General features: G+C 40.6%; 1 protein-coding gene across 1 annotated transcript in view; it reads right to left on the bottom strand.

Annotated features, from left to right (window-relative positions):
- Nucleotides 1-13,904: 13,904 nt before the first annotated feature.
- Nucleotides 13,905-22,593, bottom strand: part of SFRP4 (secreted frizzled related protein 4) — a 10,396-nt gene continuing 1,707 nt past the window's right edge. Inside the window, 4 exon segments of the mRNA XM_031553985.1 lie at nucleotides 13,905-15,094; nucleotides 17,043-17,106; nucleotides 19,654-19,852; nucleotides 22,491-22,593. The exon segment at nucleotides 22,491-22,593 is cut by the window's right edge and continues 37 nt beyond it. Coding sequence (XP_031409845.1) covers nucleotides 14,906-15,094; nucleotides 17,043-17,106; nucleotides 19,654-19,852; nucleotides 22,491-22,593 — 555 coding nt within the window. The 3' untranslated portion in view covers nucleotides 13,905-14,905.

Genomic DNA, 22,593 nt, shown 5'->3' with positions numbered 1-22,593 from the left:
ATCCAGGAGAGCCCCAGCTCACGGCCATCCTGCGGGCTCCATTTCCTGGTCCTTCTTCTTTTCACAGCCAAGGCTCATACGAGCCTTTCCTTCCCGACCCCCTCCCTTGTCCCTTCTCAAGTCCTCTTGACTTGCGGAATCAGACTCCATAACAACATAGTTATAGGAGCAGGTACATTTATTTTTATTTCAGCAGCGCACAAGCCAGATGCAAAGGTGGATCTTTCCACCTACGTTGCATACCAGGAAACAGAAGCGTCATATTTGCAAGCCAAGCTTGTGCACATTCAATAGATTTCCTGGAACCCATCTACATATTCATTATTTTTCCAGGAATTCACTTACATAAAGCCCCTTCCGCTGATGCATGCATTGTGTGCAGTCCCTGCTGGTGGTCTTTGGGGATGAAGTTAGTCTTCTTCGCTCTGGTTCTTCACCTCTGGCCCAGTTTGGACCAGAAAACTGATTCTCACTGATGATGTCCCAGCTCTTTTCCTGTTTGTTCCTTTTTCTCACTGCGGTTTGCGAAAGCACTTCCGTGAATCTTAAACAATGGGTAGAATTCAACCCCTCCTGCCCATCCATCAATTCCCCCTTTTCTTCAACCTAGCAAATTTTTTTGCCAAATTATTCTATTTTGAGAAAGTGAGGACTTAAAATAACCCCCATTCTCTATTTTCTGCCTTAGTTTATGCCTTTTCCATTCTTCATAACTATTCACGGTATTTTTACATAGCCATAATACACATCTCATCAAAATGCACATTAGTACGATCAGAAAGATAATAGTAATACCAGATATTAAAAGCTGCTTAAGCCAAGTAAAGTTAGGTAGCCAACTAGTAAGTGTTTCCCATAGTCCCTCCCCACTAGTAGTCCCAATACCACCATCATTAGCCTTCTAAAGTCCTTCATTCTACTGTTTCCTTTGAAGTATCACTCGGAGAAGTCCTTCTTCCTTCACAATCCACTGTGGTCGAGTGGTCTTCTTCAGATGAGTGTAATGTATCCATGGTATCAGTCCTTCTACCTTGACTGCCGTGTTCATGGTCAGGTCGTACTTGATAAGGTCCAGGGGGGAATCTGAGAGGGATTTAACATACGCAGAATCTCCTGGCAGTATATTGTGCACTGGACCAACCAGAACCTGTGCTCTGGTACCAAATTTGTTCTTTCAATTTTCCTCAATTGCTTCATTTGACTAGTCACATATTTACTCAATTCTTCGTCCCCCACCTGTGTGGAGATCCTTTTTTGTACAATATAAGGTCATCCATAAAGGATTTCGTATGGGCTTAATCCTTCCTTGGTTCAGGGTTTAGTCTGAATTCTTAAAAATGCCAGAGGCAGTGCCTGAGGCCATGGAATCCCAGCCTCTTGGCCAAGCTTTATTATTTGCAGCATGATCAAATGATTCATCTTTTCCACCTGGTCACTTGACTGCGGCCTATAAGGTATATGTAGTTGCCAATCAATTTCCAACAGTGTGCTGATCTGTTGGACTATTTTAGCTATAAAATGTGGGCCTCAATCTAAGGAAATTGCTCCTGATACCCCAGACCTCAGAATTACTTCTTGTAACAAAACCTTTGTTACTGCCCTAGCTTTGTTAGCTCTGCAAGGGTATGCCTCAGGCCATCCTGAAAAGGAATCTGTTAAGGCTAACATGTATCTATACCCCCTTTTCTTGGAAGCTCTGAAAAATCTGCTTGCCATTGTTGCTCTGGATTATTTCCTTTCCCTATTTGCCCTAATTGAACTTTGTGACCTGTTCTAGGATTACTTTGTAGACAGACTTCACATTGCTGGGTTACTTGCCTAATAATATACAAATTTCGGGCTACTACTCGTTGAATCAGGTATTTGTATAATGCTTCAAGCCCCAATGGGTTTTCCTATGTTCAGCATCACCACAGCTCATAATATGGCTGCTGGAATGGCTACTTTCCCTTGTGGTGTAACAGCCCATCCTTCTCCCACCTATCCTTCTAAATCATTTATCAAATTCCAATCCTCTTTTGAGTATTTTGGCTCACCATCCACCTGAATTTTACCATCTGGAATCAAGGAACCCTCCACTACCTTACCCTCTGCCGCCTGTTTTGCTTCTCTGTTGGAGAGCGTATTTCCCATTTCTTTAGCATTATTTCCTTTTTGGTAGGGTCGACAGTGCATAATAGCTACTTTCCTTGGCTGCTGTACTGCCTCCAGGACTCTAAGTATTTCTTTGGCATGTTTAATTCCTTTCCCTTGGGCTGACAACAGTCTCCTTTCCATACTGCTCCATGAGCATGTACAACACTAAAGGCGTTGTATTTTGAATCAGCCCATATGTTCATCTTTTTTCCCTTTGCCAATTCTAGAGCCCTTGTGAGAGCTATTAATTCAGCCTTATGTGCTGAGGTGTTCGGAGGCAAGCTTTGGCCTCTATTACCTTGTCAACAGTTGGTTTTGTGTACCCGCCCTTACGAATTCCTTGTCAAACAAAACTGCTTCTGTCCGTATACCAGGTGTCTTCTGCATCCTCTAATGGTTCTTCTTTTAGGTCTATGGAGCTAGAATATTCAGCTTCAATAGTCTCAAAACAATTGTGAGACACGGGTTCTCCTGTGACTCCACTAAGAAAGACAGCTGGGTTTATGATATTTGTTACTGTTATTTCTACATCAACTTGTTCCACTAGAATGGCTTGATATTTCAAAAATCTCTGAGGGGCGAGCCAATGTCTCCCTTTTACCTTTAACACTGTAGAGACTGTGTAGGATACCAATACAGTTATCTTCTGCCCCACTGTGAATTTTTGTGCCTCTTGGATGTTAATTACCAGGGCAGCCACAGCCCTCAGGCATCCAGGCCACCCCTTGCTTACTTCAAGTTGTTTAGAAAAGTAGGCCACCACCCTCTGATATGGCCCAAGGTTCTGGGCCAAAACTCCCAAGGCTATTCCCTGTTTTTCATAGGAAAATAACAGAAAGGGCTTAGTGACATCTGGGAATCCCAAGGCTGGGGCTTTCATCAGCTCCTGTTTCAACTGCCAGAATGCTCTTCTAGCCTCCCCATCCCAGATCAGATCCACTGGGCAAGATTTTAACATCACACAGGGCAATTTTACCACTATTCCCTAGTTCTGTATCCATAAATGGCACCATCCTGTCATTCTGAGGGATGTATGAAGCTCCTTAGATGTGCGTGCTTCGGGGCTTTGAGAAATGGCTTCTTTCCAGGCAGTCCCCAGCATCTGCATCACCACAGCAATCTCATACCCAGGTACGTCACCAGTTGTTGAGCCACTTTTGCCTTCTGTGGAGAAACTCGATACCCATTAAATTCAAGAAAATTCAGCAAACTAACTTTCTACTCCAGACATGCCTCCTTTGTCTCTGTAGCTATCAAGGGATCATCCACATATGGTATTAATACCCCTTCATCAGACGGACACTTCCACTGCTCCAAGTCCTTAGCCAACTTGTTCCCAAATATAATGGAACTATTCTTAAATCCCTGTGGGAGAATAGTTCATGTAAGCTGTGATTTTCATCCTGTGCTAGGATTCTCCCATTTGAAAGCAAATAATAGCTGGCTTTTCGCGGCTAGTGGTAAGCAGAAAAAGGCATCCTTCAAATCCAGAACGGTAAACCATGTTAGTTCAGTGGATAGTTTGGTGAGCAAAGTATATGGATTAGCTACCAGAGGATATAAATCCTCTACTATTTTGTTAATTGCTCTCAGATCCTGTGCCACCCTATAACTTCCATCAGATTTTCTCACCGGTAATATTGGTGTGTTATATTTTGTTTCACATTCTTTCAGCAAGCCATGCTTTTTTAATTAGTCAGTTATTGGTTCTATCCCTTCTCTATCTTCTGTCCTCAGGTAATAATGTTTAATTCTTGGGGGCCGACTCCCTGGTTTGATTTTTATTACTAGAGGGGGTGCATTTTTAGATCAGCCCGGGATTTCGACTTCCCATACTCCTGGATAAATCTAACCCCTTACTTCTTCTGGGATTCTTATACTTGCAGAGGTAGTTATCAAGGCCAACCTGAATAGTTCTATCATAGGTTCTTCCTTTACTTTAAACCTTATTTTCCCCTTTTCAAACTTTACTCCTGCTTTCAATTGTTCCTAGGAGAGATTTTGGTGAATTTGGTATATATAAAAATCTATGTATTTCCCCTTGTTTTCCCAACTTAAACTTTAGCAGTTTAGAAAAATATGCCTTTTCTGGTTGACCCGTGGACCCTTTTACCATTACAAAGTTTTTGCTTAATGGCATCAAAAATTCATTTAAAACAGAACAAGTAGCTCCCGTATCCACCAAAAATTCTACATTCTGTTGCTCATTACCTAGCTTAATTTTAACCAGTGGATTCTCTAGGGCAGATTCCCGAGATCCCGTCAATCCATTTCCACCGGGGCTTGGATCCTAACCCATGCCCTCCAATTTTTCTGATCCTTCTGTGGACATTCCCTCTTCCAATGTCCCTTTTTCCTGCAGATGGCACACTGGTCCTTCTCAAGCAGTTCTTCTTCTTCTCCTCCCAATTACTAAACACCTTCCATGCTTCCTCTAGTAAACTTTCTAAATTCCGTGCATCCAGACCCTTCATTTTCTGTAGCTTTCGTCATATGTTTCCCATTGATTGTCCTATGAATAATGATATGAGTTGTTGAATACCTATCTCTGATCCCAGGTCTAGGGAAGTGGACTTTCTGTGGTATCTCTTAATTTATCCAGAAACTCCAAAGGAGTTTCCTTCAGTCCTTGCCTTAGAGCATACAATGCAGACCAGCTGATTGTCTTAGGGATAGCCCTTTCCATTCCTTTTACAACCCATTCCCTACATGCTACTAGCCAGTCCCTTTCTGTGCTCTTATTTACATCCCAGTGAGGGTCCTGTTTTGGAAAATGACATTTATTCCCACCCCAGAACAACATTAATTGTAAGATTGTGTTATAATTCGGAGTCCCATTCAGGGGCCATTTTTTCCCATCCTACAATTTGTACAGTAACCACCAGTGATTGCAATATTTTATCAAAGCCTTTTTACTCAGACTACCCCCAGGTCTTCTGTCAGTGTTCCCCCAATGTGCCAAAATACACCCAAGCAGCGTCCTCTTAGGTACTTCTTTTCCTTGCCTAATTCCCATTATACAGGCTTGTTGAGTTGTTATTCCTCTAACGTCCCCACAGCTTACCTCTAATACCTTAAAATTTCCCCAGAACTCGTTCTCCTATTCTAGCCTGCACTTATAGCATGAGCCCCACCAGACTCCTCGATATAATTCTTTACAATCTAAACAGAGTATAACATAAAATGGACAGCATTCGTTTGTTCTATGAATTAGGCACCTTTCTTCTGGCCCTTCACTGTAATCTATCTCAAGTAGTTCTCCACTCTCCTTGTCCCAATCCAAGATTATCATTTACTCGCCCAATTTCTACAATGTACAACTCCTAATTCTACCTGGGCTTAATATCAGCAGCATTTCATTTTGCATTAGCAGCATTTCATATGCACAGTATTGAGCAATTACAACAAATGGCAATCGTGATTAAACAACCTAGGACTCCTGTTATCACCACTATAACAATTCACGATATCATTTAATTCTTCATGAACCTATCAATTCTCCAATGACAAAACATAAAGACAGACAGACAGTCAGATGAGGATCACTGTTATACTCCACACTCGCTGCGTCTCAAGTATTCAACACACTCACTCCCAATCATACACACAATGCCAGCTTAATCAAAATCTGAGTTCAAGACAATATTTTGAATGTTTCAATAACAATAACTCAAATACATGGTACCGAAAACTTACAACAGATGGTGACAGCAATAATAAGGCCTATGATTCCCATTGCTATGGCCACAAAAATCCACGTAGCCATATAACAAAATGATGTTACCAATCACCTAAGAGCTATTGCTCTTTCCCTGCGTACGATTTACGGGTCCCCTTTATAGGAACTCCTCAAGGAGTTTTCCTACCCCAGCCAGCAACCAACTCAACCTGTGAGCTCACTCACCCAGGAGGGGGAGAACACACGCACCTTCCTACCTCACATAGTATGTCTCCTCATGACTTACGGGTTCCCCTTTCCATATACATACCTGGACCGCTGATAGATGGTCCTTGTCTATCCCCGCAGTGATCAGGTGAGAAAGGGGAGTCCTTCCAAGAAATCCCGGTGCGCGCCAAAGGCGTCCCCCCTCTCAGCTGGTCCTGCAGCCAGACAGAGATGGTCCCATCTGGGGTGCCCAACTGACGTGCGGATTCAGACTCCATAACAACAAAGTAGTATAGAGCACGTACATTTGTTTCAGTGGTACAAATGCCAGATAAAAGAGGGGATCTTTCTGCCTATCTTGTATACCAGGAAGCAGAAGTGTTGCATATTTGTAAGCCAAGCTCATGACTATTCAATAGATTTCCTGGAGCCCATCTACATATTAATTATTTTTCCAGGAATTCATTTACATAAAGTCCCTCCCCCTGTCGCATGCGTTGTGTGCAGTGAGGGTCCCTGCTTTGGGGATGAAGTTAGTTGTCTTCCTCACTCTGGCTCTTCACCTCTGGCCCAGTTTTCATCAGAAAACTGATTCTTGCTGACAACATCCCAACACTTCCTCATTTTTGTTCCTCTTACTGTTTGTTCCTCTTTCTGCTAACTATGGAGATCTTATTTTTCTTGCTGCGAAAGCAATTTCATGAGTCTTAAGCAATGGGAATTCAACCCCACCCCTCCACCACTCTCATCTCTTCTTCACCAATCCTGAGGAAGAGGGCAGGGCAGGGACTGCCACCCTCAGAGCTGCTGTGCCAGGGCAGTAGGATGAGTCTGGTGGAGGGACCTCAACTTTTGGGGGCCTCGAACATTGCAGGGATGCAAGGATCCTGTAAGTTTACCCTTATCTGGGAGGGAAAGCCCCAACTCAGAGCCATCCTATGGGCTCTCACTGATTCTCAATTTCCTGGTAATCCTTCTCTTGACAGACAAGGCTCCCATGAGCCCATCCTGTTTCCATCCATAATCACTCCAGAGGGGGATAGGAAGAATAAAAAGAAGTCACAGATGCAGCTGCTCCCATGTTGAAGCAGACTTCAGTTCAAACAGGAAGAAGTGCTGAACTTCAGCAGGAAGATCCATCCAGAGGCTTTGTTTGGACTTGGAAAGAAAGACTGGACCATCGACAATTAACACCACAAAATGAGAAAGCAGTAAAAAACATAACAATAAACAGTTTTTCTTTTTTAAAAGAAAAGCACGGATTGTCTCTCTGCTTTAGGAACCTTAGAGTTTGCACATAGGTTCCCGCGTCCCCTCCTTGCCTCCCGCACACAGAACGCACCCCGCAGCAGGACACGCTGCCCTCATTGCCAGCCCGAGGAACAACCACCGCACTGCACACACCACTGGGGCTGTCCCCTTGCCCTGCCTCAGCACCCTCTGCTACGTGGCGGGGATTTTTTTGTGCAGTCCAAGTCAATTCTTCTTTACTTAATGCAGCCCAGGCAAACCAAAAGGTTGGAAACCCTTGAGGTAGCCAGTGCAGTCTATAAAGGAGAAATGCTGAAAGATCTTGGGTTGCAGTTACACTGACAGAAGGCATTCAGAAGGCATTAGCAAGTGTGGGAAAACTCCACAGGCGAGAGTGGGCCTCAAACCAAAGATGACTGTAGCACAGGCTGTGCCCTCACTGGTGGATTAGCCACACCTCATCCTAGCAGAAAAATGTCCGTTAGCAGTCCAGGCAAGGCAGATTGTGAACCAAGTCCAACACCCACTCGAGTGTCCTGTCAGGAGCAACAGGAAAGGGAACCAGAGACAAGTAGTACAACATAGGATTAAGCCCAGGTCTCATCTGCAGCAGACAGCATGGCTGTGAACCCCAAGAGAGACTGCTTAGGGCTATCAGGGCCTATAGACTCCCTCAGGGCCCTGACAAACAATTGTATTATTTATCTTTCTCTTTATCATCTTCTAATGGTTTCTGTCACAGATAGGATAATAAGCTAGCTGGTTCTTTCCAGCCCATTTACTCAAATAGATCAGATGAGGCAAAGTATAAAGTCTGCCCTTATGTACAGCTCATCTTGAAATACACATCCTTGACAAACTGATGAGTTTGATCCTGTTTCAGTCTAATTTGGTTGGCTTTTCTGAAGAACATAGATATCCTTCAGTAGCTGATGCTTTCTCACTTTTGCTGTTCAAGTCTGCTGACGTTTGAGATATTAAGGAATGGTATTCAAGTAATGGTTTACTTTATTGCATTGATTATAAATGCAAAGTCCAGAAAGAGTGAAGTCTTCTCACACTTTCCCTTCTGCTCCTACAGCATTTAATGTAGCTAGCTGTTCTAAAGAACTTCCTGACAAATATTTCTGTTGTGATGGGGCATTTCTTAATTTGTTATTATAGACATTCCTCTAGCAGGAGTTGGACTGAGCATTCTCCTGGTGGCCCATTTTCACCTACTGCTTCTTTATTGCAATAAACTCTACTTGAGGTGAGCCAGTAGGAAGTTTTGATTAGTGCAGAATTTATATCTCACCTCAGTGAGCTGACTTCTGAGAAACATTCCTCAGAACTGCCATATGTTCTTTGGCTTGTTTTTTTACTTCAAAAACCAATTAAGACTGTTCTTCCTCACATTATTCCAGTGCTCTGGATCTTTTGGGTGATGGTATGTTGTACTTAAAGCCAAGCAGTCCCAGAAAACGCCTGAATATTATGATTTCAGACGTGTCAATTCATTTTATTTCCCAAGATCTTTGCTATAGTTGAGTGGCTTGTCTACCACCAGGGCAAATATAACACTGGAAGTTTAGATGGGATTATTTTTTTACAGAACCAGAAATGCTGAAACAGCACACTGTATTTGAGTCTTTCTAGAAGTTCACGAAACTTCTGATGGAAGTTCATAACCAAACAGTAAATATTTTATAGGTATCCTACAAATGTTTTGAATAGTGTGGATTACCTATCATACTAGTTTTAGAAATTTCTGTCAGTTATAGGGTTACGCTAGTTCTGCAAGGTTAACTTTGATATTATTGTATATAAGTTTAACCATCACTTTGCTTGTTTAATCATCACTTTTCATCCTCCGTTACATCACTCTCAAGCAATATAGTATTTGTTTTTCTGTTCATTTCAACTGGTAGCCACTGAAGGACTGTGTTTATTTGGGTTAATATATTACTGTGTGTCAGTCATGATCCTTGTTTTGTGCCTGGTTAAAATGATTCAGCAGATTATACTGAAATATTGTGCAATCTTTGCATAATATTTCAATGTAGCCTACTGAATATTAGGCATAGATTGCATAAGATTTCAATCTCAAATTGAAATATGAGAACATTTAATTTCTTGGTGTTTATTTTTTTCTCCTAAGTATGTTTGTGATTGTAAGGTCTTTCAGCAGCTTTGGAAAGGAGTAATTTAGAAGATATGTTTGAAAACAGTAAAAGTTAGCTGATGGAGATTCAGATGGAGATTCAGTCTGAGATACAGACTTCCAGATCAGAATGTCATACATTCAGAAGCATGACAACTGCCAATATTTCAGCAGATTATTTTGTCTCTAAAAGTTTATCTCGACATTTAGGCATTGTACTCATATGGTACTCCTACTCATATGTACATATGCCCCTCATGAGGGGCCCAAAACTGAGCACAGTACTCAAGGTGCAGCCTCACCAGAGCTGAATACAGAGGGGTGATCACCTCCATGTCTGCTGGCTACACTATTTCTGATACAAGCCAGGATGCCATTGGCCTTCTTGGCCACCTGGGCACACTGCGGGTCTGTGTTCAATTCTGCTTTAACCAACACCTCCAGATCCATTTTCTCTACAGTCTTCCAGCCATTCTGCCCTAAGCCAGTAGTGTTGCCTGGGGTTGTCATGGCCAAAATGTGATGTGACTAGAATGTGACTGCCACAACCCTTTATTTAGAAAATGTCTTGTGGCTCTCTGTAGAATTAGGTGTTGCAGAAATGTGACAAAATTCTTTCAGCAATAACAAAAGATAACATGATTATCTTTCAGATATTTATCCCAGCAGGAGATAACTGGAATCACAGGGCATGTTTAGTTACATAACAGACCACATATTTCCTTGCTTAGGAGCTTCAATGAAATCATAATTTGAAACTAAGTATATATTGAAGATCTGTTTCACTTTAGAATGATAAACAAGCAAGATCTACATCTCACAGTACTGTTTACGAAGCCTTAGTATGCCTTATTCTAGTATTTGTACTGCATTTCTGCATAATAAAATAAGGAATCTGGGAAGAAAGATTTATTTGCCATGAAGATGGAGTCAATAAGCTTGTGGTCGTGTACTGCTGCACTGGTTTTCCTTTGCTCTGACTGGTGAAGGAGGTACACTGGCAGGTCAAGTTTTGCAAGTATCTGTTCGCTTTATCCACAATTCCTTGGGAGTGAGTAATTAGTTTTCTGATTAGTTTGCTCAGAGAATAAACACAGATGTCATCTAAGTATCTAAAAATGAAAGTTTTCATCGTACTGTAACTAGAAGGAAGCAAAATACCCACATGTTGGCCTATTTGGGGCACCACTCTCTTATATCCATGCACCTTCTATCGGTAATATATGGCATTTTGTATGTAAGATACATCCATGTTTTGATTTCAGGATTCTAGAGAAAAAGAGTGTCCTCCTGTACAGATGCTTTCCTTTGTGCTTATTACTCTACAGTTTGATCCAGAAGTCTGCTGTCAGTAACAACAGGAGCAGGTCTGACATTAATAGGTTATTTGGAATGCCCTCTATTTCCTGCATATCCAACAAGCAGGCTCAAAAACCTGTTTCACCCTGTAATAAGGCTGGTGCTCAATTTCAGAGATGTCACAGGAAATATAATGTCAACAAGTGAAATTAAATGTAGTGTTTCCACAGAGTCTTGATTATATTTAATTAGAAGTTATGAACCATTATAGAAATGAAATACTCATTTGCAGGTTCTTGTAAGCTACTTCTTTCTACTATCAATGGAAAAACAACTATTAACTCATATTGATGTATTTATATTTATCAACAAAATCAATCGGAGCTGATGTGGTTTACTAGAAAAATGTGGTTGAAACATTTTCAGATGTGCTTTTACATTCGGCTACTAAGCACAACCAAAAAATGTGGGTCAATTGTGCATAATTGCAATAAATATTTTTTCAGGTTCCATTCATTTGAAATCTAGGTTACAACGGCAAAGAACATAATTTAAGAGCTGTTTGAGTATTTTGGACTAGAAAATCTTCCTTTTGTTTGTTCAGGAAGTATTTCTCAGTTATATGCAGTGACTGGACAAAAGTAATAAAATTACAACGCTGAATTGAATTAAAGTGACCGGGTCATTCAAGTTCTGTTGGAGGGGAGGTTATGTTTAGCTTTCTTTTTATTCTTGTTTTGTTTGTCTTTTTTTTTTTTTTTAATGTGGTTCCTAAGAATTCTGATTTGCATTTACAGTGCCCCTCTAAAATGAAGCCAATTATTCGCAATTAGAACAAATATTTTTTCAGGTTTCATTCCTTTTGGAATTGTGGTTAGAACATTCAGTAAAAATATTCAGTGGTAGTTCTTACTAAATTGGCTACATATGTGTGGGAAGACACTCACTAGAAACATCTGTTCGATGTCCCAAGCCATTTCTATTTTAAATGAAAAAAAAAAAGCCAAGACCCTCGCTAGGAAGGCAGCTATAATACTGAGAAAAATCACTTGACACTATAATTTTTTGCTTGCTAATATTTCAGCTGTGAATAGGTACAATAATTGCTTTCATCCATCAATAGTCTACTTGTCCACTCTGCTGAAGCTAGGTTTTGTGACTCCAGCGCTGGGGTGCCCTAACGTAGTACCAGATGTGCACTAGGAGAGCTGAGTCTGATTTCTTGCCACATGGTAGAGAGAAGAGATGAGTTGGCCATGTGGGTCCGCAGGAGGATACATTTGCCTGCTTGAACAGCCCCTGCTGCTCCAACATCTGTCTCACATCTTTGTAAAGGTAAGGGCAGCAGGCTGGAAGACAGGGGTGTTCTGAGTCTGCATTCAGCTGGCATTTCGTGTTGCAGGAAGTTAAGAAATGTAAGGGATTTTCAAAATGGGTTGAGTTATACTAGTACTGAACTGAGCTGATTCATGGCTTCATCAAAAACAACCAACCAAACAAACAAAAACCAGAAAGAATGGATTTGCGAAAACATTAATCCAATTTCCCCTGCCTGCACATCTGTCCTTTGTATGATGATATCCCCTGCTTTTTGTTGTACTACCTTTCCTTCTTCAGTATCTTTACCACATCAGAATGAAAGTTAGTTTATTCAGCATAAAGCATATATGAAAATGTCAAGGGATTTAGAAATACTGGGCTTGGTGCATCAAAGTTTATTCCATAATGAAACACAAAACTCTCTTTAGAAAATAATTTTAGCATTTCATTTCCCTGATACAGAAAAAGTTTTAACAACTGAAAAATAGTATGTAAAGTTGGAGACTACCTAGCTGTTCCAAAGGGTTCATTCAATAAGCATCACCCCTGGCTACATTCACCATTAAAAGTTGTTAAAGTGAAATCTCATGGCTTCTGTATTTGTTTTTTCAGTCTCACATCGATAGGACTGTGATCAATTTTCATTAGTTACTCTTATACATATTTATTGGAGTACTTCAGGTTGACATCTGTAGGGAATCAAAGTTTAAGAACTCCTGCTACACAATAGAAAAATGTAGAATCTTTCCAACCATATTTATCTTTTAGACTGTGCTTACTTAAGTCATCATTTTCAAACTTGCCTAATGTAATCACCTGCAGAAAAATTTTTTGTCATTTCATGGCAATTTATTATGTTCCATTTCATCCCACAGGGTTAAAATTTCACCTATAGTCTGTATTCAGGAACTAAAGTTTGTGGTCTGTTTTTTCTGACATGTTAAACACACACAGTTCTCATTATAGCCAATGAATCCAGTACACGCTCAGCGTTTCTGGCACCTGGATTAAATTTTGCATCTTATTCTGCAGATGTTCCATAGAGATAAATTTTTACATCTGCTCAGAATCAGTAGGAAAGACCTACGTTCATATGATGACCTTTGCTTATTTTAGCCAGCAGTTCAAAACTCAACCAATGACCACTTAAGTTGTGTAGATTTTTTTTCCCTCTGAACTACCTTATAAGCTATTTAAAAATTTCTTTCTGTTCCATTTCTGTCCCTTTGTTTTAAGCATTCTAAATCAGAATTTATGTCTTTGCCTTGTGTTAGCATATTGCTAACTGTGTTGGTGCTACTACCACAATCACTCCAGCATATTTTGTCTTAAAATTAACCTATGCAAATTGCGTTGGAATTCAGGCAGGGATATAGATCAATATACTGACATGATTGCTATAAACTCTTTGTGTTCACCAACACAGAGCTAGTTATTTTTTCTGATGTAGACCCTCTCTATTTTAGAAATATCAGTTTTGTTTTACAGGTATCAGAAACACTAAATCTAGTCCTCAGTTTTGCTGTAGGAATTCCTGAAGTTCAAGATATCAATCATGAGCTCTCACAATGTCAGTGAAGGTGACCTCCTTATTTGTTAGCAGAAATCAGACTGTGCTAGCCATGCTGCCATACCCAGGTAAAGCCTGGGCAGGAACAGCATAAATGCCATTTTGGTGTTATGCCAGTTAGATTTGTATCACCTTTGCTTTTTTCATAGCTCACTCAGCTAAACAGGTCAGTACAACTTAGTACATAAATATTAGCAACTGCTTTGTCCTCAGCGGCTTGCAGTCAATATTACTTTCCAGTCAGCAGAACTGAACTTAGCCAGTTGTTTTCAGAAGTTAATGAACAGGGACAAATCATCTTTCTTATTTATTAGTCTGTTTATTTATTTATTTGGTATCAAATGATAAAAATGATCCACATGAACATGGAGCCACACTAAGCCCTCTTTTTCAATACTGTTCAGTAGCTGTCAGTTATGTTTAGAGTAATGCTTCTCTTCCAGTTTTTGTAACAAAGATATATTACAGCAAACATACATTATTTTTAAGAATTCTGCAGATCTGCTTCACTTTAATCTGTCCTTTTAAAAAATACTGATTTTTTTCAATTAGATGCTTAAATATATTTGAAATTATAACAACAGAAGGCAGCCTGAAGTACAGTAATAATAATAAAAAAATTAGTTTGCTTTCAAGGCATTTTTGCTACACAAAGTCAAAAACTAACACTGTAAGCATATTTCTGGCACTCATAAAAAGTAAATAATCACATAATGCATACCCAGATGCTTATTGGTAAACTATGCTTTTGACTGCTCTTACTAAGAGCTGTGATTCCCAACAGCAGATAGATTCAGCTACAGCAGCTGTCGCAATTACTGCAGCTCTCTGCCAGAAGTTACATCTCCCTGCTGCTCCTCAGCTGCCATGGTTCTCAGCTCACCAGATTCACTCACTGAGTAACTTGCCAACTAACACACCTAGCTGCAAAGTGCACTTTCTGAGCAGAGAAGAGATGCCTTGTGCAGCCCTCCCAACCTCTGGCAGAGTAACAGGGACACAGAGTTAAAACCTCTAGCAGCCAAGACAGCTCTACCTAGAATTGCAAATGAGAGCCCTAAGATAAAGCTCAGTCAGACTGTCTATGCCTACCACGTATTAGTGCAAGCCTACACTCTGCGGCTTGCAGTGGCTTGAAAGGAAAAGCAAACCTTTACAAGTAAAGTGCAGCAAAAATGTCTATGTAGAAATGGAGTTTCTAAGTCGATGAGTTTTGGATTAATAAAACATGCCAGTCAAGCCAGATAGCGACCCTCATCACGTAAGAAAAATCTTTCCTCTTTTGCCCGATATGTCACACTCATACTTTTTTAGTGTTCGTTTCTTTCTGGCCATTTCTCGTTTTAGTGGCCTTTTTGGGGCCACTGACCAGCGTGTTGGTGTTCTTGTTTGATGGTTTTGAGGCCCCGCTCCGACCACTGCGTCCTGCATTCTGATTCTTACTGCGGGCTGTTCGCTGCTTTTGTTCTTGCAGTCTCTGTTCCCATCTCTGTGAAGGGCAGAAAAAGAGGGAAAGACATTACCATAAATAATTACATCTATCCAGAACCATGGATCTCACAGCTTTGTGCTCTGTCTGGCAGGGCCATCAAGCTCAGTATGTAACAGCTGGCTGTAGTGGAAACCTGCCACATGTTCTTGGGTGGAAGGATTTCACAATATCAGCTGATGAAAATGACAACTGCACATCTCTCCTGCGTGCTGCCTGTGAGTGTGCTTCTCATTCCTTTCCACAAAACAAGGGTTTTTAAAGTGCTCTTAAGTGGTTCGGCGGTCCAAACTATGGAGATCTGCAACACTGCAGAACTCTTTTACCTCTAGGAACAGAAACACGTTTTAAGAAAAGAGAGGTAGACAGTAGGAGCTGGAGAAAGTCCTCACCTTTTCCTTCTACTAATGCACTTTGTTGTCTTAAACTCCCAAAGAAAGGGCTTTGCCCAGCGATCAGAGCAAGAGCAATGCTCTGCAGCTTTCCTGTTTGATCTCTCTGCACTGACCTTGTGCAGGCTCTCAGCCTGGCTAGAAAAGAGACCAGCCATGTGTGGTTATGTTAACAGATGTCTTTTGTGGTCCAGAGACAACTCAAAATATTCATTTTAATCAGCAACTCAAGATAAATGTTGGATGTAATTCTTCAGAGATGAATGATGGACTTTAAACAAATCCACCGCAACACCTAGCTCCACACTGACCATATTCATGTAGACATCTTTATCAAACAAAACTATCAGCAGGCATTTAAGTGTGCATCACTCAAACATGTTTAAAGGAGGACTTAATTTAGGAAGCTACTAATATCAGAAGGAAGGACATATACTTTGAGATGTAGTCTGTTTTGCAGCCGTGCATCTATTTTGACTGTCTGAAAATGAATGTCCAAACAGGTTTCAAGCTACAATTAGAAATCACAAAACAGTGTGAGAAGCCCACTAAAACAATATGTGCCAGCAACTTGTCATTAAGATTACAGCTATGGGAACAAGAATCCAAGTTACATGTCAGTAATCTCCCAAATCCTGCCTGGTTTAATCTGCATTGCAATATATTTATTTTTTACAGTCTTGAAGTTCTTTTTTTTTTGTTTTCATGAACAGGTTTCACGTGAGTAAGTGAGGAGAAAGGGGAATGATAAAAGCATCAAGTAAAGGTGCCTGAAAGAAGATGGCCTGTAATCTAAAAGCTTCTACAAATGAATATATGCAATCTTTTTCCTCCTCTCTTTAATTAAGGTACATATACCTGTATGTCTTTAATGCTCTGAAATCTTTCCTGAATTAGAGAAATCTCTTTCATCTCCACAAGTGTGAGGAAGAGTCAGACATTGTCTCTATATTATAAAGAGTTTACAAGCAGGGAGAGATAACAGTGATTTTGACTTTTTCCTCCAATGTTCCTTGAAAGCAGCCAGGGGAAGCACAATACCTGCAGGAGGTCTTTATCTGGATGTAGCTGGTGAGTAGTCTGCGTCTCAGGACTGCACTCTTCAGTGCATCAAAGCCCTTTCATCAGATGCAGTGGATTTTAACTACCCTTCTTACCCAGTATGGACTCTGTATTCATCTGCTTATCACCAGACAGCTACTTCACTAAGCAGCTATATAAAGGCAATTCTCAGAGTCATTGTCGCAATATGAGTTCACACAAAGATCAGACAACATCCTACTCAGGGACACTTGGCAGATAAAATAGAAGTAAAATTTTAGAGACTTTAAAATCCTAAACTGAAGTTTTCAGATTTTCACTTACGTTTATATATAACTATGCATAGATAAGCAGACTGATTTTTGGAGCTATTAGAACGTTGAAGTGAAAACAATAATACTCAGAGGTGTTCTGCATATGTAAAGTTCAAGCAAATTATTAAATGCTGAAAAATCCACAATGGTCTTTAGCTTTTTAATGAGAATATTAACATTTTTTAATTTGGTTGTATTTACCTTAAATCTTTTGTTTAATTGATCCTTCCATTTTTCAACTAGACATCCATCAAGAAGCATCAACCTGAAAATCAAGAAACAAGCAGACAGTTTTGGTTTTGATTCCTGAGATGTCATTCCAGATGGTTTAATACTGACTGACACTACAACGAACTAGCAGGTATTGATAGTTTCTGCATACAGGAAGATGGGCAGAAATGCATTTCAGAGCCAAAGCTACAGTATATAAGTAGTACTGAGAAAACGTTTTGAGCTTTTTATCCACACCTGCCGCTGTTCTGAGTGGGAAAACTGTCCTGCCTAACAAAAAGTGATGAGTTGGGTAACATCCTATGAAACTGTTTAAATGCCTTTATCACATAGATTTCTGCTTATGTCCAGTGTGTGTGTGTGCAGAAATGAGCAGTTTAAACTAATGTATGAATGTATTTGACTTCTTTGGTGAAAACAAAGCTAGGTTTACGTGCACAAGTTAATACAGCTTTTCTGACAAACACAGGTAACACTACCTGACCACTTAAAGTTGTCTCCATTGCTATCTACTAATACGTTATGATTACATTATTTATGTGTTACATAATATTGTAATACAATAATATGTGTTACAGTAATTACTTCATGGGAGTTTTAAAGTCAATTTGGAACAAGTATGGGTGTTGGCGTTTGTCTACCAATTAATTCTGGCCACCTCCTGTATGAAAATACTGATAGTATAAAATGAATTAAACAAAAGTGTAGTTATTAAATGGTGTATGCCTTACAGAGCTTCTAAGAGAGTTTGTTCTAAAGCATACCTTATGAATACCAAGGTTGAAACAACTATTTTATAGTGGAGGGATGCTGAAGTTTCTGTATTTTCTCTAGTGATAACTATTCTCAATATTTTCTTTTGCTTTTCTTCTCTCTCTCTTTTTCTTTTTTTTAAAGTCTTGGGACTCAATATGTTCCAGTATTATTTCCCTACTGCTAAAAGACACCCTGTAGACATCAGCGTTGGTGAAGACATCAGAACAAGCAGGACATCAGAACAGCAGCTGCTGTTCAAACCAAGTTGGTGAGTGAAATCCTAATCCTACTTAAGGGCAACCAGTGTTTTGCCATTGACTTCAGGAGGGCTGCGGCTTCCACCCATTTTGTCTCTGGTATTCAAAAAGTTACTGCAACTCAAACCTTCCCGTTTACATACTGTTGAGTTCAACAGGAAACACATAAAATAGCTTATGCTGCTTTTACAGATCTATATGAAATAAAAACCATTACAAAATATTTAGCAATTGTTGCGTTTTCTCCATAGTAAAGGAGAAGATGATGAGGATCTTTCACTCCTGAAATCTCTTCTCTCTAAGAACCTGCTGAGGATTCACTCCAGCAAAGCTCTGCAGCTCAGAGCCACCTGTTAGCTATCTCAGTCATGCTATTTCTACGTGGCGCAGAGCACCTCTCCATAAACAAACCTAACACAGCTAGAGGGTTCTAAATTAATCTTTGTGAAATACTTCCAGATCGGGAGTGGCAAGGTGCTGTGTAATAATAAAATGTTTGTAATAATAAAATACTCATAATAATAAAAAAAACTTGTGAGCCCCTTAGCTCCCCCCAAAACAGCTGTAATAATAAAGTACCAGATGGCAACTTAAACAAGTGTTAGAAACACCTGTAAAACCCTCTTAAAATATTAACACAAAAAAAGGTTGAAAATATGGATATTGTCCATTAAGCTCTGCACGTAGATGTTTTATGATCCTTACAGCAGCACATGTTCTGTATGTTCTGTCAGCAGCCATATACAAAACCAGCTTGTACATTTTACAAACAATCTTACCTCCGACCCACAGCATGGAGGCACACGTACCAATCACACCACAAGCTGTCCTATTGGTATCATTGCTACCATTATTTTGAGGCACTAATGGATGGGACATTGCCTCAAAAATCCAAAAGAAAAGCACGCTGCGGTCCACTGCTTCCTCTCCTCCAGATCAGCATGCTGGATTTCCTTCCATGCCTAGGGCTAGGCTGACTGCCAGAGAAAAGGTCTGGTAAAGTCAGTTCTGTTTTGACTTTTAATCATACAGCAGAACTGGCAAACTGCTCTGAGCTTATTTACTTTTCATCTGCCATCCGGGAGGCACAGCTCCAGTGGCTGCAGCTCTGGCTGGTCCCAGCACAGCTGCGGGACAAGAAACATCTCACTGATGGCATCAGTCCGAAGCCTAGACAGGCCAGGGAAGAAGGGTTGGTTCTGTGTCCTGTGGACTCCCATCCCCTCCCTTGGGACAGAACTCTGCTTTAATCCAAGCCGCTCCACCATCCTACCAGCACGGACCACCAGTGGGCTGGCAGCATGTACCTGCAGCACTCCTAGAGAACAGCCACAGAGAGCTGGAGTTGCCTCCACTGCCTGCACTGTACCTAGCAATTCACCACCAGCACCCAACAAAACCATGGCTTGTGGGTTACAGGCGAGATTAACTAAGTGGAAAAAGTTAACTGTGAAGGTAATTGCGAGATGGAGGTGTAATATTAACAATAGATTTGCCAAGTGACCAGAAAGGGAGCTGTGTTGCCCTCCTTCTGTCCCGTTACACTAAACCACGCCGCAGGTGCCCACCTGGAGCGCCACTCGTAGCACATGATAAGGACGTCCTGCTTTGGCTGCAGAGGTGGGCACTGGCAGGATGAATTGGTCAGGAGAGGCACTTGGGACTGAGTAATTGGCATCGAGGACTTCAGGATGTCTTTTACTTCAACCACAGTCGTTATCTCATTGCAGTTCCCCCTTTCCACGCTTTTTACTTTCGCATGAATGACTGCAAGTAGAAAAGCAGCGGCGTAAGAACAACAAACAGCCTCAGAAATTTAAACACCACCTAAAATTAAATAAAACACATTAAATTGAAAGCTGTTGTTTTGGCTGTGAAACTAGAGCTCTTTCTTCATGTGTGGGCACATACAGTGGCTTAGAATAACAGAGGACTGATCCCGATTTTGGTTTTCAGCAGGACTGTTGACAACTGTGAAATGAAACATGTGCTTAAAGCTCTGCCAGATCAGGCCAGGCAACCTAGCTGGGAGTCACAAGCACAGGCAGCTCTTTTGAGTCGGCTGAGAACAACTCCTCACATACATTTGGACTGTTCTACATCCACATGTTGCTGCTTCCAATTACGCAACGGATAATTTAACCTCATAGCTGGTATACAGCCTTATCAATAGCAAAGCCATTGGGTCGGATCCAATAACTCACATCTTCTCTTAAATGTAAGAAAGGAAGACTTAAAAAAAGTACTTAGAAGTGAAGAGGGTTGGGATTTCCATGCTGTATTCGGTTAATAACTTTTTTCTTCTTTTGCATTCAGATTATGTACCAGCAGTAACGTTCTCATATAAAACAAACTCTGAAAGAGGTTCTTCTGATTCTGAATGCACAAGCATCCACACTTTTACTGAAGAAGTCTGCATATCCACAAGGCTAAGGAGAAGTTCTGCAGATGGCTCTGAGGTTGATACCTGACTGTCTTTGAGTCTGAGCAAACCAGGAGTATCTGCCACTGCCCTGTGCTGAGCACCAGATGGGTGAAATGGAACAAAATGAGGGACTTTGTCCCTAGGAAATGTCAAAATAGGAAGGGTCTTATTTTCAAATGGTCACACCATTCTTTTGTGAAGAAGAAAGAGAGTTTCAGCTTTAGAGACTCACAATTCACCTTCAAGTCTGTTAAAAAAAAAAAATTGCAGCTCCTACGCAACAGGGATTGTTTAGAAAATGTTCACCTATAATATTTATCAAAAAAAAGAAAAAAGGCGGAATTTTCTGTACTGAATGCAGACATTGTCTTCATATTGATAGCACAAAAGACATGATGTATGGAATGATTTCTGAAAATATTTTAAAATTACACCTATCAAAACAGCCATGGACCTATAGTCAGCTACGGTGCTCACAGTTTTAACAAGTAAGACAAGTTCTGACCAGCTAGAAATACAGTTTGTTGTGTGTATTAGTTTAAAGCATTTCAGGAAAATGTGGTTTTTATTTGCAACTTGCTCTCCCTTCTCTCGTTTCTCAATCCCTCTTCCATGTGAACAAGCCTATATATTTTCGAGGAGGCTGGATACAAATCTACCTCTCAACAACAAAATCTTGATTTTACAAACTCAGTCAAAGGAAATCCTTCAATCTTTTCTAAATATTGGAATCCAAGTTGCAATTTTTATTCATGTAACACTCCCACTGAAGCCCCTGCAATGAGAAGACCCTGCAATCAGAATTTGCATGGCTAATGCCCACATTTCAGGTCAGAACAATCATTTTATATCACTTTGTTTACATATACTTCAGAGCAGTGTGAAAATTCCTTGTCCCACCTGAACACATCCTTATGGTGTATCAAGACGGGCTAAGGAATTACATAAAAAGAATATATCATATAAATCAACCAAAATGCCCTGACTAGAAATCTGCAATATCCTTTTTAAGGTAGATCATAGAATCATGGAAACACGGAATAGCCTGGGTTGAAAAGGACCTCAAAGATCATCTAGTTTCAACCCCCCTGCTCAATTTGATTACTCTCACTGAACTGACTACGATTTTTTTTTCCCCACATACTAACAAAGAAACCAATAACTACAAACTTGCTTTCATTTGCTATCAGATAAACAGGAATCAACTACATATAACATCTCTATTGTAAGATAAGCCAGTACTTCCCTCAAAGAAACAGCTTTTCCCTGAGAAAAAGCCTATAAATTACTAAGCCTGATACTGCATATTCAATTCACTATTAACAGGTTCTATTGACATTAAAGATGTTTAAGCTGGTATGTAACCAATGTTAACTACTGTTTCTCTGTGCTCCCAGCAGCAGAAAGCCCATGGATGGGATAGGAGGGCAGGGGGTGCAGTGAATACTTACTTGTACAGCCACAATGTCATGCAACACAAAAACTACCGGCCAACTCCTTGCCTGGCTGCTGCAAATTGTTACTGAATTCAGTTAACCTGTGACAATTCCCCACAAGATGAAGCTCCAGCTAGCAAGTAAAAGCATATACACAAGTAATAAAAAAGTTTTACCTCTCTGTGGCTTTGTTTATCTTTAAAAGCTCTATTTAGGTAATAAATCTGTTAATTCCAGCTGCTGGACAAGCACGGGAGCTGGCCAAGCAGCATTGGGCCACATTCATCTGCACTCAGAGGAGCGCCCTTTGCAGCAGCAAGAGCTATTCCTGCAGGGTGACCTGTTGGTCCTATCATACACTACCGAAATCCCACTCTTCCCCAGAAAAGTGGGAAACGGTGACCAACATCTGTGTGTTGGTCAATGTTACCCACGAAAAGTGTTGGATGGAGAAACCTCAACACCCGTGGTTTGGAGATGGGGCCTGGAGAGGGGGCAAGCACAGGGGTGGGAAACAGAGCGGGGCAAAGCCTGCAGCACTTACTGTAGCTGTAGTTCTTGGCCAGGTAGGTCGACAGAGTAGGCTTCGTCTTTTTGCACCTGCATCGCTCTTCGGGGGGAGAAAAGGGGAGCGGTTACGGGGTGCG

Source organism: Meleagris gallopavo, chromosome 6, assembly GCF_000146605.3.
Source record: "Meleagris gallopavo isolate NT-WF06-2002-E0010 breed Aviagen turkey brand Nicholas breeding stock chromosome 6, Turkey_5.1, whole genome shotgun sequence".
Taxonomy (NCBI): domain Eukaryota; kingdom Metazoa; phylum Chordata; class Aves; order Galliformes; family Phasianidae; genus Meleagris; species Meleagris gallopavo.
The sequence above is the reverse complement of the archived record's forward strand: the minus strand, read 5'-3'. Positions and strand labels throughout refer to the sequence as shown.